The 16,969-nt window shown below is 43.7% G+C and overlaps 1 protein-coding gene across 4 annotated transcripts in view; it reads right to left on the bottom strand.

The window, feature by feature from the left end:
• The window catches only part of LOC110077598 (prominin-1-A), a 59,850-nt gene that overhangs the window by 20,453 nt on the left and 22,428 nt on the right, over window positions 1-16,969 (bottom strand). For 3 of the 4 annotated variants that reach the window (XM_020790810.3, XM_072995664.2, XM_072995665.2), the window contains 8 exons: window positions 15,546-15,607; window positions 13,578-13,783; window positions 11,445-11,565; window positions 8,418-8,481; window positions 7,471-7,560; window positions 6,861-7,051; window positions 6,346-6,420; window positions 5,531-5,594 (listed from right to left, as the gene is read on the bottom strand). In XM_020790810.3, coding sequence (XP_020646469.3) covers window positions 5,531-5,594; window positions 6,346-6,420; window positions 6,861-7,051; window positions 7,471-7,560; window positions 8,418-8,481; window positions 11,445-11,565; window positions 13,578-13,783; window positions 15,546-15,607 — 873 coding nt within the window. The remainder of the gene's footprint in view (window positions 1-5,530; window positions 5,595-6,345; window positions 6,421-6,860; window positions 7,052-7,470; window positions 7,561-8,417; window positions 8,482-11,444; window positions 11,566-13,577; window positions 13,784-15,545; window positions 15,608-16,969) is intronic. The other variant, XM_072995666.2, reaches the window with a different exon arrangement.

Raw genomic sequence — 16,969 nt, 5'->3', positions numbered from 1 at the left:
CAGAACGCTTTTACTATTCCCTTCTGGTGGTGGTCTGGGACTGTGCAGTTTGCCCAAGGTTGCACAGGTGGCAGAGCATGGAACCTCATCAGCCACACACACTCAAGGTAATATTGGCTAGCCCCTCTCCCAGGAGGCACAACGAGGATTCAAACGCTTGACCCTGGTACTCCAACCCACTGAGCTATGCAAGCTTTACAACTGCAAACATTAAAGGAAATAAAGCTCATGTTGTAAGAGGGAGCTCTGCATGTGCACCTTGGCAAAAATGGAAGATGAACTCAACTTTGAATGTGTAAAATATATTTGTAGAATACTGAGGTACAAAAGAGATTCCCAGTGTACCATAGTGGATAAAGTGATTGAGAACAGGGTTTGAATCCCCACTCAGCCATGGAAACTGATTGAGGGAGTGGAATTGGTAAAACTACTCCTTAAATATCTCACCTTTACAACTGTGTTAGGGATGCTACAAGTTGGTTCCAACTTGAACAGCACATAACAACATCAAGAGCAAAAGGCTGGACTACAGCATAAATGTAGATAGCTATTGTGACGGCCACCCCACGTCACTCCTGTCACTCACAGTCTGGTTCTTATTTGCATGACCCTATGAGAGGAGTGGAGGGGCGGAGTCAGTAGATATAAGAAGGTGTGGCAGGGAGAAATAGAATAGGTAGAGAGAGAAGCAAAAAGAAGGAGAGAGAGATAGGGAGATAGTGAGAAGAAATAATAATAGAGATAAGCTGGTCAAGATAAATACAGTGGTGTCTCGCTTAATGAGCGCCCCATTTAACGATGAATCCGCATTGCGATGTTTTAGATGGCCAAAAATCACTTTGCGATGATCGTGGGGAAGGGCTTCCCCACGATCATCCCAAAGGACCCGCCGATCAGCTGTGTTACGAGGGGTGGAGAGAGAGAGCCCCAAAGCACAGCTCATCGGCGGGGGTTTGCGAAGCTCGCGGGGAAGCCAGCTTCGCAAACCCCCGCCTCAGCGCTCTCTCTCTCTCTCTCTCTCTCTCCGACACCTCTGGGCAAAGAGGGGTGGTGGGAAGGGGTGCATCCCCGGCTCCCCTTTCTGGCTCCCCAGACATGGCCCGGCCGGGTTTGTGTGGGGGTCTCTCTTCCCCTTCCCCGGGGGCTTACTTCTTTGAGCAGGGGAGCACTCCTTCTTCCTTCTCTTCTTGCTTCTGTCTTTCCTGTCTTGCTTGTCGGTCTCCCTTCCTTCCTTCCTTTCCTTTTTCCTTCCTTTGCTCCATCCTCTGCGCCTTCCTTCCTTCCTTCCCCGTCTTCCCTTCGGTCTTCCCTCCTTCCCTCCCTCCTCCTTCCTTTCTGGCGGATGCGTGCCCCCCTCCCAGGGTCTCCTCTCCTCCAGGCTGCACACTCCCCTCGGGGGCCTGTGCAGGAGGGGACACAGGGGAGCAAGGAGAGAGGAGGCAGCAGGCGAGGCGAGGTGGGGTGGGGTTTTGGTTCCCTCCCCTCCTCCTCTTCCTCCTCCTCCTCTTTTCGGAGCGTGGGGGAGTCCCCCACTCCCGCCCCCCAAAAGTTCTTTCCTGGGGCCGCGCGGGACACCTGGTGGGGGCACGCCACGACTGCCGGGCGGGCGGGCGAAAGTTGGGCCGAAGTTGGACGAAGTTTGTGCGCGGCACCTGGGCGGCTTTCGCAGGTCGGGCCAGGCCCAGCGGAAGTCCCCATGGCCCCGGCGGGGAGGGCACCGCTGCGGCTGGCCCAGCCGCCCCCTCGGAGGCCCGGCTCCCGGGACGGAGAGCGGAGGCGTCGGTGGCGGCGGCCCTGCTGGGCGCACCCTAGGCGCACAGCGCATGGTGGGGCGCGATGGCCGGGGGCGGGCGGCTGGGCGGGCTGGGCCTGGGGCTCGGGCTGCTGTGCTTCGGCCTAAGTCTGGGCATTGGGGGCGACCGAGGTCGACGGGCCGGGAGCGCTGGGCTGCTGTGCTTCGTCCTTGGCATCGGGGGGGCTCCCCCCTCGTGGCCGCTGAACGGGCCGGGGTGGGCAGGGAATGGTGCCGGCCGCCGCACCCTGTGAACTCCTGGAGGAGCGCGCCTGCCTGGGCGAGCCGCTGCCCTACGGCGCCACCTCCACCCTCCTGGCCGGCGACTCTGGCTCCCAGGCCGAGGTCTGTGACAAGCTGCTCCTCTGGTCCAGTAAGCCCAGCGGGACAGAGGGAGGGATGCAGGGACGGAGGGACCCCGGTGCGTGGGTAGGTGAGCCAGGTGGGCGGGCGGAGCGACCCAGGTCGATGGGACAGGAGCGCCCGGCCCCCATGGGGGAAAAGGGGGCTCTTCCTCCGCCCTCCAAGCCCAGACGCCCCCCCCGTTTTTCCTGCCCACGCTGAGAGTCCCGGCATCCTGGCATCCAGAGGGAGGCTGCCCCCTCGCCCCGTGCTCTACTCCACAAGCCAACATCCTGAGCTTCTATGAGCCAACGGGGGGGGACTCTGGCCGCGGTGCCTCAGTCTCCCTGCCCAGGCTGAAGTTGCGAGGGGTGGAGAGAGAGAGAGAGAGAGAGAGAGAGAGCTCTCTCCCCTTGGAGCCAGCACCGAAGCACAGCTGATTGGCAGTTCCAAAATGGCCGCCCGCTGTGTTGCCTCGCTTACCGGGCACCGACAATGGCAGCCGGATGGAGGATTTTCGCTTAAAGGTGAGTTTTTTCCCCATAGGAATGCATTAAACGTGTTTTAATGTGTTCCTATGGGGTTTTTTGCCCCGCATAGCGAGGAATCCGGATAGCGACGTTTTTTCCAGAACGGATTAACGTCGCTATGCGGGGCACCACTGTACACTGACCATTCCCCACTTTTGTGGCTAAGGACTATTCGGGCCAATAACAACAAACTGATGAGGTGGGCCCTACTCTTGCAGGACTTTGATTTTGAAATTCGCAACGTGAAGTGAACCCTGAATGTGGTGGCTGATGCGTTGTCTCGAAGACCAGAGGACTAACGGATGGATGGGGGAAAGTGTAATGTTGTAATGTTGTAAGAAATGTTCTGTTTGTACACTAGTTTTGAGAAGTAATTAAACTGCAATGTCTTGTGAAAAAAATGGTAAGTAATGGTATAAATGTAAAAGTAATGTGAGTTGTGTTAAGATATTTAAGGCAAATTGTTATAATTGATGGTTTTAAATGTTTAAATAATAAGTCTGATCGGCTAAACATAGTAAGTGAGAACATCTAAGATAAGATATGTGGAAATACTGTATAAAGTAAATATATTGTGTTAAAGAGTAACATATGGCACACAATTTAATAGTTAACATAGTATTGTAATGATGGTTTGAATGAATTGTTCCCTGCAGATTTCATTGTTCTTAAGGGTAAACTATAAGGTTTCCCCCATGAAACAAACTTTTCCTAGGAGGGGAGTTATGTGACGGTTGCCCCATGTTACTTCTGTCACTCATTTGCATGAGCCTATGAGAGGAATGGAGGGCAGGAATCAGCAGATATAAGAGGGTGTGGCAGGGAGAAATAAAATGTGTAGAGAGAGCAGGGAGAGAAGCAAAAAGAAGCAGAGAGACATAGGGAGACAGTCAGGGAGATAGTGAGAAGAAATAAGAAGAGATAAGCTGGTCAAGATAAATAGAGCAGGTGGTGAATGTGGCAAGATATATGATATTTGAATGATCTGATTGCATGCATTAAATAAAGAACATCTGTGATTCTGATTAGAGTTAATACACTTCAATAAATAAGTTCTATTGGCAGCAACTGTCTGACTAAAGTTTTTTATATATTGTAGATAAAGGAAATCCACTGGTGGCAGTGAGAAAGGGGGGAATGTCCCAATTGTTATCTGCTGATGGGAAGACATAGCGTGAGCCCTTTGTTTGAGGAAACAAGCAGGGGTTACGTGGTAAACATCACAAGTGGTGGCAGTGGTGGGATACGAATAGATTTCAGTAAACCCAAAGTTCAAAGGGAATTTTTCTGAGTCCAGGGTACTTATTAGTCAGAGGTCTGTAGCAAAGAAGTGGGTAATTCACTAGAACTTTTGTGGAAAAGCTTAGCGGTGGGGCTTCTAAACTCAAATCTTGGGACTAAAAATAGGGAATGACTCTGAGAGAAAAATTCTGGTTGAAGTTACCTCAGGATTTAAATAGACTCAGTGGACTAACTTAGAATCCAAGGCTCCAAGAGTTAAGAGAGTGCTTGTGGAGAAAAAGTGGAAGCCAGGGTCAAAACAGGTCTGAGGTGATAGGAACAAGCAGAGGCTTGAAAAATATCAGAATTTGTTTTGTGTCTGGAGGCAAGAGGTGTCTCAGACCAAGGAAAAGCATTGCTGGTGAGGTGCCAGAAAAAGTGTAGCTATCCTTAGCTGCTGAGGGAGAGCTACATAGTATCTCAGAAAGAAAAAGTAATTTAGAAAGAGGCCTGACTATCTCTGCAAAATATAAACCAGCTCATATCTAAAGAAAAACACATACGTATGCCACCTAAAAGAAATAAAAAGTTAGTAATGGAGGTAATTGATCCTCAAGAGGCTGAAGGTTTACCTCACAAAGTGGAGGGAAATGGAGTTCCTCGATCTGTGGAACAGGAGGAGACTCATGAGGGTACCTCAGGGAGAGAAAGTGATCCAATCTCCCAAGAGTTTGAAAAACGGAAGCTGGAACAGGAATTTAAATTGAAGGAGCTGGCTATGAGAAATCAATTAGAATTGGAGAAAGAAAAATGTAAGGCTGAAGAAAAAGCTCAGGAACTACAGCTCAAAGCTGAGGCTGAGGCTAGACAAATAGAATTAAGAGAGAGAAATGGCTATTGAGCAAGAAAATAGACAAAGGGAAATGGAATTAAGACTAAAAGAGATGGATTTTCAAATGGAAATGAAAAGATTAGAATTGGCTGCTCAAAACAATAATAGCAATAATAACAACAGCAATCATGAGCGAAATGTCTCCAAAATAGATCTAAAGAAATTTCCCCAATATAGAAAAGGTGATTGCCCAAAATCTTTCCTCGTTTCCTTTGAACGCGCATGCTGGGATTTTAATGTGAAAGAGGAAGAAAAAATGATATTGCTGAGATCGCAAATAAGTGGAGATTTAGCAGAGTTGTATTCACAGATGCCTCTAGAGCAGGCCAGAGACTTTGAGGGTTATAGGAAAATGGTTTATTCAAGATATGGCATCAATGCAGAACAGCTGAGGCGAAAATTTCGTGCCCTGACCAAAAAGCCTGATAATTCTTATTTCCAATTGGGGGCTAAATTAGTTCAATGTCTGGAGAAGTGGATGGAGCGTGAGAATGTCACTTCTTTAGAACAAATGAAAAATGCGATGAAAAGCAGGGGTTACATGGTAAACGTCACAGCTATATTAAACAATCAAGCTGAATGGATGCCTTTCCCTTATTATTTTGAACTAACCAATTTAATTTTGCTAGTTGGACCAAACTCTAGCAGTTGTCTGGTCTCTGGGGCCATTAACAAGAATTAATCTTGGCCATTTCCCCAGATAAAGAATTTCCTTCAGTACTTAAAATGAGGATACACGGCAGAGCTTCTTACCAGACACAACCGTTTCTGTTTGGTTAGTCACCTTCATTGGAATCTCACTCAGGGTTTTCCTTGCCTGCCACCATAGGAACGGATAAAGAAAAACATTAATAAGATACATACATACTAGGCATAGATCTCACACCTGCTATAATGTGCCCCCTCTTTGTTCAGCAAAAGGAAAAGCCAAATGCTGTTTTCAAAGACAAGGCAGGCTAGCAATATTTTTAGAAAGCATAAGATCAGGTAAATGAATTAAAGCCATACTGTTCAGCCATTGACAGTCCCAGAAACTCACCCACTCTATTTTGGTCACCACAAACACTAACCCCCAGACTTCTTCTATTTTCCTCTTTGCCGTGACTTTGAGTTTTCAAGTCTTATTTGTAGTTTTCTTATTTCATACACACAAATGTCCTGCATGGTCTTAAAATGGACAGTCACATTCTATGGAGGCTTCCAGGGCTATGACTGTCCATTTTAGGTCATTTTTTTCTAGCAGTGGAAGCCAGGGTGGGGTGGACAGACTACATGTGGAATGTACAATTCCCAACTGTACATGGAAGACTTAAGAGGTATATAAATTGCTATAGTCAAGGTCTTAAAGACCCCTTAAAGGCCTCTTGGTTCAGCCTGTGGTTCTCAGCATTGAGCTGTAGCCCTCATTTCAACTGCAATGTTTTTTCTAAGCAGATTGTCCTAGCACACTGCTATGCAGTAATGTTCCTTATTCAGAAAGGCTGTCCTTCATGACTTTTCTGGAGACTGGGAGAAAACAACAGGTCTGAGGAGTGGGGGCAGAGGACAGGAAGGAGGAATGGTGTTACCTTTGCAATAGTAGCTTTGGGGTCTAACGCCATCAGATCAGTTAGCAGCTGAAGTGGATCGCTGACATTAGGTACCTGTAGGAAAGTAAATAAATAACTATCTCTTTGTACCAAATTAATGCATGAACAATTCACTTTATTTGAAGTGGAATGGAAACATTTTGTTTACACTGATGCAGGAGAGAAGAAGCTAGCATCCATGCATGTGTTTGATTATCATCTCCTGTAGATATGCTTCCAGTCCTCCAACTGAGTTACAGCTGAACCCACTTTGCTCCACTGACATGGGATTCAGCTTTATTTGCGTCATCTGTTTCAGTAGTCTCACCCTATTATATGAAGCCCGTGGGTCCTGAAGTGTTGTATTTATGATTTATTAACCACTTTTCTATATTATTTTTAAAACCACCCACACAGTTCTTGCTGTTTTTCCTTAGAGGACTGCTCTTGCCAGGATCTCTTATAATCCACCGTGGCTTTCCAAGTGTCTTTCTGCCTTTCCAACCTCACGTTACCATGCTGAAATTTGCCCCAGTCGTCAGGTTGTCCACTGATACATTCTGGCAAGGTTTGCCACATTTCTTCAAGGTTTCATTGATTTTATCCCTCAAAGTAGTCAGATTTCGGCTTAGCTCCTTTTGTAGTTCCTGTAAGCGATGGCCCGACTCATTGACATTCTTAAGTTCCTGCTCCGCTCTGACAATTTCTGAAAGGGACAGGAACAAAAGGCCAAGGGAAAATTTCTCAATCTGCACTGCCCAGCCACTTCGTGCATAATTTTCAGCACAAGAAGATGGCCAAACAAACATATGAAACATGGCTGAAGAGACCTAAATGAAAGGGTCACTGGCCATTTCTCATCCTCACCAGTGCAGGGCAAAAGGAAAAAGATGCTTCTTTCCTGCCAGAGTATTTATCAGAGTGAAGGTGGACAAGTTATTCTCTCTGACATCAAAATGAACCCATAACCAACCTCAGTTTCTTGGCTTTCTAAACAATGCTTTCCACTGAACTGTGTTTAGCCTCTGAACCTTTGCACATCTCCTCCTCCTATACCAAAAAAAGGTGCAATGTCTATGGTCTTATATTTACTGCTGCACCCCCACCAACTTTCCTTTGCAGTACCTCCAATAAGTTGTTCAGTTGTGTTCAGAGCTTTTTCTGCTGCCCCACCAATTTGAACCTTGATATTCTTCCCTAAAGTGGCTCCAATGTCTGCAGAGAAAGAATAGCATCAGAACAAAGTAATCTAAATATTTCCCCTCTTTTGCAGTCTACCAAAGTTTATTACCATGTTTTGTTGTTATTAGAACATAAGCTAAATCTACTTGATCCCTGTGTAAGGCAAAGGGAAAACAGACAATATTGTGCTCAATTGGTATCATTAGCTGGTCTTTTGTGTGTAGTGATCCCCAGTCCTTGTGGCTGGGTAGAGTTCTTTGACCTTTTGCCCATCAACCACAGTGACAGATAATCTCTCCTTCTTATAACAACAATACACCCACAACAAGACACACTAATCACCCATCTACAGAAAAAGACAAAAGCCCATCTCACAGCCATAAATACTCCACTCCCAAGCCAACTACACCAGAGCACAGAGTGCTGTCCTCTGAAGATGCCGGCCATAGAGACTGGCAAAACGTTAGGAAGAACAAACTTCAGAACATGGCCAAATAGCCCGAAAAACCCACAACAACCATTAGATCCCGGCCATGAAAGCCTTCGTGAATACAAAGATACTGATGATTGCAATATACATGGTGCATCTGTAAAGCTAGTTCAGATCTGCAGTCAAGACTTCCAAATACCTCTGAAGGCTCTAAATATGGACAGAACCACCTGCTTCAACTTCATCCCCTATGGTTGTCTGATACTATCCACCAATGAGATTGGGAATGTTCAGCTGATTTTAAAGTGTCCCCTTAAAGCCCACCATTTGACCACAAGATCTAAACAGCTAAATTGTATTTCAGAATAATGGAGACCACACAAGATCTAAGCAACCAATCCAAGTGTGCCCAGGCATATGCATGTGCACACACATGATAATGGCATATAAACAGACTCACTCAGCAGGCTTGAATTTGTTTTATTCAGTGGCACTGAACTACTGTCAAGAATCTCATCAATTTCCTGTGGACAATAAAGAAAATTATAGAATATAATCATAACTTCATGTTGGGGGCAGAGCAGAGCAGACCAAAATCCTGAGCATAATTATAGCCATAGATATAAAACTGTAAGAAACATAGGATTATATACATACAGTTTGAGTATAGAATACTGAAATTTATTCACTTTATTAAAATAAATTCACTGCATATTTCACTGACCTTTTTCTTCCAATTTAAATACATTTTGTGAATATCAGAATTGTATGGTAGGACCATTAAATAAGCAGTGAAGACTGAAATATTATGTACATATAATAGAAAATCAGTTCTATTTGAAATCCATGGGACTTAGATCCAAGTGATTAGTATTTTTTCTGCAGTATTTCAAGGTCATAATAGACCAGTGCTTAAAAGGAACTATCCATGACTGCCTTCCATTTGAGAGGCAAATGTCACAAATAAAATAATTAAATACCAGAAACAAACTGCAGATTTGAGAAGAAGGAAACAATAGCCACAGCCAACCCAGGTCTTTGTGGATGAGAAGCACAGTTGCAGTGAACCTATAGTTCAGATTTGCAGGGTGCTTTCACTCAAACCAATTCCTGCCAATCTCCATACCTTACAAAAGCTTTTAAAACTTAAGTGACTTCAAGTGATTCTTTGCATGTTGCAAAAAGTCTCCTAGAGAAGTGTTAAATTCACTGTGCCAAATAGTTTGTAGACATTAACATGGCATGATTATTTTGGCACAAGTACATGGTGTGAGAAATGCTTTCAATGGGAGGTATCCTCGAAGCAATATTGTTAGGAAAACAGACTAGCTAAGTACTGTTTTCATCATTCTCTGTGAACAGTGGAGAACATTTATTCTCTCTAAAACTTTGTGTTACACATTATACTTTGTGCTGCTGTTTAAAAGAAGCTCTACAAATGTTTTAGAGAACATTTGTATCACAAGCAGTACAAATGGGAAACAGATGCATGAAAGTGCATTACCATACAAAGCTACTTATTTCAGGTACCCCCCTCCCCAATCAGGAACACCAAGTTTATGTTGTGTACTAGCCCTCTGGGCCAGGAAAGCCACAGCTCTCTGTCACTGGCAAGGGATCCTTTCTTCACTGCCTTTTAGTCCAGCTTTTAACAAAGCCTAATTCGCACTTGCTAACTGACACTGCCTGAGCAGTTTGCCATGCTCAGAGAGTACTAAAATTGTAGACCAATGTGTGCTACGCTTCTAACTGGAAATGAATCCACTGGAAAATGTCTGCTCTACCAACATGTTCTGGCCCAAACAATTTAGAGGCAATAGGATCTGTGCATTTCAAAGATGTCCAAAATGAAATCTCAGTAGATAGATGGATGAACCTCAGTCAAGGGAACAAAACACCAAATGTTCTGCACAAGCTCACTGATTACAATCTGATTCAGCCCAGTCACTTTGGCCTCTGAGTGACATGTTCCATCAACTCACTTGCAACTCATGGAGAATCTAGCAGAATTTCAAAGGTATGCGAGATAGTTAAAGAGTGGTTTTACCTGTGCCATCCCCCAGTGAGTTTCCATGACTGAGTGAGCATTTGAACTCAAGTCTCCTGAGTCCTACTCCAAAACTCTGCCCACCCACTACACTGGCTTCTATTTAACTAAAATCACTCTGGACCCAGTTACCTAATGATTACTGACCATTGTATGGGTAAGAAAACATTCAACAAATTGTGATTCCATTGCATCAGCATGTCTAATGGGCAGAGATATTTGAGAATCCTTATAGCTCAAAGGGAATGTTTATAGGGAGGGGGATGATTGGTAAAATGGATATCCTCCTTTACTGCCCAATGAGTAACTTCTCCAGAGAGAGATCTTTGTCTCACTATTTGCCAGCCTTATTCATAATGGGGGGGGGGTATTGATAGTAGGATCCAGCCCATTTGCTCTTGCAGCAAGAAACAGTGAAGAGAGCTTTCTGAAAACCTGACTGTGATCTGAGGTCATGTGCTCTAGTCTTGTGCTAACTGTTATAAGTAAGCTGGATATTTGAAATCACTTTGATTCACTGTAAACCCATGATAACGCTCTTGGGCTGCTTAAGATTTGGCTGCTGAATGAGTGTTGTTTTTAGGGCTGTGGATTGCAGTCACCCCTATATTGTTTTTATATACATAGATTGATCCATTGATAGTCTGTGTGTATTTACCTGCTTCTGCTTCTCTATGTGTAGTGTAGTATGCTATGTTTTGCAGTGGCCTATGGCCACAAACAATCATCTCATTTATTGAATTGAAACTGCAGAAAGAAGATATGTGTTGGTGAGATAATGGTGACCACACAATGAAATAGTGATGGCCTGTGTGAAATGAAAAGAAGCAAAAGCAAAGTGTGCTGCTTATATATCACCCCACAGTGCTTAAAGCTCTCTCTGGGCAGTTTACAGTTTAATGATGCAGGCAACACATTACCCCACCCCCACCCCCCACGAGCTGTATACTCAATTTACCAACCTCGGAAGGCTGGAAGGCTGCCAATCTCGAGCCAGCTACCTGAGTTTGGGATTGAACTCAGGTCATGAGCACAATCTTTGCTGCAATACTGCAGTTTAACCACTGTGCCAGAAGGCTCTTTCCACTGGAGCAGTAGTGTCGAACTGTGGCCCTCCAGATGTTCTTGGCCTTCAACTCCCAGAAATCCTGGCCAGCAGAGGTGGTGGTGAAGGCTTCTGGGAGTTGAAGTCCAAGAACATCTGGAGGGCCACAGTTCGACACCACTGTACTGGAGGACAGAGGCAAGATGGAGAAGAAGTGCTTTACTATAGGCCAGAGGAAAGCAGATGGAGATTGGAGCAGGAAACAAGTGGTCAAGGGACAATTATCTGAGTATGTGAGCATAATATTGACAGTTATACCTGGAGGATAAAACATGGCAAAATACACCATCCAAAGGAAAGGAAACAGTGGCAGAGGTATAATTTGGGCAATATACCTGAGGGATAGATTCCAGATAGGTCTGTAGATTGTCTATAGTACTGTTAAAAATGCTGAAGCTTCTGTCTACGCCCTGTGTTATGCGGTGGTTGCTCACGTAGGCACAGATGTCTCCAGCTCTGCAAGGAAATTTCACAGGGAAACAAGGACTCAGAGATGGAAGGGCAGGTTTTTTTGTATTAAAGTGGCTCTTCCTTTCCCCCAAAGATGCCAGGGTAAGAAACAGCCACCCACAAAGCCCTTGTTATTTATCTACAAAAAGGGGGGGGACAGTCTAAAGCAAAATTTCAAAGCTGAAATCACCCCTCTTTAATGCCTGGAAATCCTCACCGATGGTCCCACTGCCAGGATGGAGATTGTCAGCAGCAATTTCCAGGAATTAAAGGCTCCCCGCCCCCAGCAGGTCAAAAGACATCCCAAGGAAGCCTCAGAACTTGAGGAGCTGGAATAGGAAACTTCTAATGAGTGATAAAAGCCGGCAGCTGGCAACGTCACCATTTGCATAGGAGCAATGTTACACAAGAGGATTTTGTCCAATATCTAGCACATCCATGCAGTGCCCACCTGGCATGCTAACAGTGCCCATGCAGGTGAAAAAACTCTACTGAAATAAGATAGTTCTTGGGAAACAGTATATAGACTGTAAAGAAAAAATAGCATGTTAAAATCATTTTTCCATCTTGCTATCAGGCTATTTGAAGGACCATATCACCCATATGAGCCTTCTTGGTTTTAAGATCTTCTGGGAAGACTCTTCTCTCAGTTCCACCATCTTCCCAAGCTCACATGATGAGGACATAAGAGGACACGAAATAGGGCCTTCTCAATGGCTGCTCCTGTTTGGGAATGTACTGTCCCAAAACGCCAGGTTGGCTCCCTCCCTCTTGTCCTCCTGTTGTCAGGCAAAGACCTGCCTCTTCAGGTAGGCAGCAAGTTCTCTCAGGAATGCTGGCTTTCAACTTGTAGGTCTGAAATGTTTTTAAATTGTTTTATATTTAATTGTTTTAATCTTAATATAGATATATTTTTAAAAAATGTTATATTTGTATAGTGTTTTAAAATTTCTTGTTTTACGTGTTGTGAGCTGCCTTGTGTCCCCTCCGGGGGGAAAAGTAGAATATAAATAACTTAAATAAATAAATTAGAAACAATATTTTGAGCCTTTCCTGCACAAAGATCTACTCCAGCGCCATTTTCAAATACTTAACCCATGCAGCATATGCTCTGGCAGGTTTCAATGAGTTAACAAGCCTGAAGGTGGACTGTGAATTTCCTGTCTGAAGATGAGTCTAGCTAAATATGAGAAGGTTTACCAGCAGAATGATGGCCACACAGTGACAAAGCTGGCCATAGCCACTAGGCATCCTATAGCTGTAATAGGCATCACCACTAGGAGAACCTGGATCAGTGAAACTAGAGACCTTCCAAGATATTTAAAAGCCCCTACTAGAGAAAATAAAGTAAGATGAGAGAAAAATTACAGTTTCTGTTACAAAGGAGAAGAAATATTTAGAATCTGTCTCTTAACTGTGCTTGAGATTCTTGAGGTTTGAAGGTATACATCCATGCTAATACAGCGGACCCTCAAGTTACAGAATTAATCCGTATTGGAATGGTGGCTGCCAGTCGAAAAGTCTGTAGGTCGAGGCTCCATTGACCTACAATGCATTGAAAACCGATTAATCCATAACCGGCCATTTTTGTTCCATTTTGGGTTTTTCCCCGGTCCGTAGGTCGATTCTCCGGCTGCAAGTCAAACCTAAATTTTGTGGCCAGAGAAGTCTGTAACTCGAAAAGTCTGTAAGTGGAGCCATCTGTAAGTCGAGGGTCCACTGTATGCATTTCTGCTATTTATTTGTTTATAATAAATAGCAAATGTAAATATGTCTTATATATATTTTAATGTAGAATTTGGATTTAAAAAATTTTGTTCTACTTTGCTACAGATGGTAGACTCAATAAAACTGCATGTGTGTGTGTGTGTGTAAAGCCACTGGTACACAACTAGTACTTCTTGCTTTAAAGCAGGTCTGAGTGGTTGCAAAAAAAGAGGAGAGCTTGGAAGCAATTTCTTGCTCGAAGAAGCCACTCTCAGAACCCTGACCCAACCCTTCTCATGTTCAGAACTCACAGAAGAATGGCAGTGACAACCAGCACAGATGCAAAGAAGGCCTGCCTCTTGCAATCAGTGTGCTTGGTTTGCTTCTGGTACAAGAAACCCCCACAACGTCCACAGCAACGGCAGCAGCAGAAGCACAAGCCCACGAGGGGCACAAGGAAGATGAACAGGAGGCCAATGGCAGCACAAACCAGGAAGCCTGCCTCGTATATAAGCACCTATAGTTGGAAGGAGAGACAGAGAGAGAGAGCAGACATAGCAGTTAGCTGGCATTGCAATCGCACAGATGCTGGCAACATCTATGTGCACTAACTGCCAGGGAGAAGGATAGTGGGCTCAACAGAAGGCCCTGTCTTGGAGTGGACAATTGGCATTAATTCAACTCTAAAAACATTCTGGATTTACTAGAATATTTTACAGGATATTTACTGAACATCAGAATTGTTATTTTGGAGCCCATTTTGATCATCTGAATCCTGGCAAGAGGCAGGAATACACTTGGCATGTGCGAAGGCACAAACACCTACACACTAAAGATATAACAGATACTCACAAATATTTTCTTCCTCAGAAAAGGGATGCCTCAAAACATCAAGGCACCTATCAAAAATTGCTAGCTGCTGTGAGACCTTTTACTCCTTCACAAGAGTGAAAAGATCAACATATTTGTGATGATTAACATTTCTGTCATGATTGGCAATCTTAGCAAATCTCCATTTTACACAATGCACCTAAAATCTTGTATTTTGTGTAAAATAAAACTTTTTGCACAAAATGAAGTGTTTTGCACAAAACGTAAGACATGGCACACACACAACTTCTATGAGTTTCTTTTACCAAAAAGTGCAAAAAATGTTAAACATGCATAAAAACCTCTCCTAATCTTGCGCATCTGACCTTTTTATTCTCACCTGCAAGAACAAAATAAAATCGCTACTCCACACCAGCATCATTGCAGGGATCAAGCTACTCCCATCAGGTAATCAGGGTAGCTGTGTGATTTGTGCTACTGTATATAGAAATCTTACACAGGAGGTTTAATAGCTTTTATATAAGTATGGTAACATCCAGGTGACTTGTGTATCATCACAGGATCAATAATTCTTATGTGCAATGAACCCCTGGATGCTTTGGGGTTTGCTACTAGACCTATTGAGGCATTTTAAAAACAGCATATACTCACATATAAAGGGGAGCACTCTGGTCCTGTCACCCTGTATCCCCAATTTCTTAACCCTTCCAGGGGCCCTCAATGTGAGGTCCTGATTCACATGGACAACCCCCATTAAGAGCAAAACTGTCCTTCACCAGGATTCATCACCTTTCATGTGTAGGAGGAAATGGAAATAATGACATTAAGTGTCAAGGTTAGAGCTCTGTCGGTATACATTCTCTACCCATTAAAACTCTCCATGTTTTGAAACTCCTGATATAACCAAAGTATGCATAGTGTGGATTCTGCCCTCTTCTCTCAAGTCCTCCAGAATAAAGTCATCAGCACAAGCATGTAGAAATTGCTGAGATTCTACTTTTAGGCAAATCTACTCAACATGATCAGTCCAGATTTTACAGATTTGCCCTACTATGACTCCTTCAAACTTTCCCCAAATTCTGGTGGTTGTGGTTGTGTGTGCGGCTTCACTAGAACTCTCCTTTAAACATCACAGCTTGTCTCAGTTTTATTACCCTGAAAGCATAAACCAGTGTGCATTTCTGTATCCTTACTAAAATATGCACCCTATATCAAGATTGTTGTTGTTGGGGGGGTTGTTTTGTTTTGTTTTGTTTACTTAGAATGAGAAATTGGAAATCTGTTTATGCTGCAATTGTTTACTCCTGGATGACGTATCTACACCTTTAATGTGCCCAGCACACTTGTGCATTAATCTTTCCTCTTCAAAAAAGTTTATTTCCTGTGGCTCAATCCAACTCCATTTATTCCCTTGCTGCATCACATTGACCCATGGCTTCAATACTTACCTCCTTATGGAACTCTGTGTCTTTGACATCAACCTGATGCTTGATCAGGCGAGTTAGAGTATCTGGAAGGAAGGGCAGAGAAATCAGTACTGGAACAGAGAAAACACAATCAAATAAACATTTGCACACTTGTTCATAACTGAAAACAGACCACACCTGCCAAGGATATCATGGTTTCTGCAGCTGCCTTCCTCCAGCTGTTATAATATGTGGTCATCCAACATCCCACCCACCCAAATAGCATCCCCCACCATAAACAATAATTACTTTTTAGAAATGTGTAATGCCCAGGTGACCTACTGTGAATGCAGATTGTGTAATGTCCAAATTGACCAGCATTACCCCAAGTTCTCCTAAATATCCTACATCCCTCTTCGTTGTGGAGTTGCTGGGGGTGAGTGTGGTGGACTTCAGTGCACATGCATGTTGGGCATGCATGCTGAGGATGAACTTTGAGTCTTAGTCAACACTCACTATGAAAAGTAACAGTGAAGAAGGGCATCCTGTTGAATTGCTCCTTCTCACTGCCATTTATACATATTTTTTGCCTCTCTGGCAAGTTCCTTCTACTGTGTTCTATGTAATAAAGCAATGCAGAACACTCATAGCCAATCAACTTCTGTGGCTTCTTCAAATGAATCATATTGCATTTGTACACAACGAGCTCTCAATCTGCCTGTTCTATCATTACTTTCCACTTCCACAGCTTCCTCCTGCTACAGCATGGGAGACAGAACAAACAAAAGCCCTGTCCACCTTAGCCACTTTTCTTTGCAAATCAATAAGGGGGGAAAAGAGATTTCATGATGGGGTGTAGAGAGACAGTCTCATTACATAGTCTGTGCTTAGTTACTGTTTGACTGCACATTTACTGGAGTGTGTCTTGATCAAAACATGAGAGAGAAGTAAATCATCAGTCAACACAGCTGAATCATGGCATATAGTCCTCTCACAATTTGATCTGACTTTTAAATCTTTTTTTTAAGTTAAGCAGTTTAAAATGGTGAAGTCTGGGAAGAGACAGGCAATTAAAAAGATGTGGATCTTCAAGAGTCAGAGGATCATCTCCACCTCCTCTTCATAGATTTCACTGGATGTGCTCTTTCTGTGTTATACTGTAATCACATATTGTGTTTTCCCCTTAGAAATAACAAGCACTTCGTGCAAGTCAGATACTGTTATCTGTCTCCGTTATAGAAATTTCAGAGGGAGATTTACAAAATATGTTGCCCTTGTAATTTACTAGGGGCCACTAACTCCTGTGTTTGCATTGCAGCCTTCATCATAGCATGAAGAAATATCATTAATTCTTCTTCAAAACTGTGTCTAAGCTAAACCAAGATTTTACTGTCAGAATAGGTAATGGAACAAACAGGTAGCAAAATGTTTATTGCCAAAGCAAAATCCATCAGTACTGTTCATCT

This window comes from Pogona vitticeps, chromosome 3, assembly GCF_051106095.1.
Source record: "Pogona vitticeps strain Pit_001003342236 chromosome 3, PviZW2.1, whole genome shotgun sequence".
Classification (NCBI taxonomy): Eukaryota; Metazoa; Chordata; class Lepidosauria; order Squamata; family Agamidae; genus Pogona; species Pogona vitticeps.
This window is presented reverse-complemented; position numbering and strand designations above follow the sequence as displayed.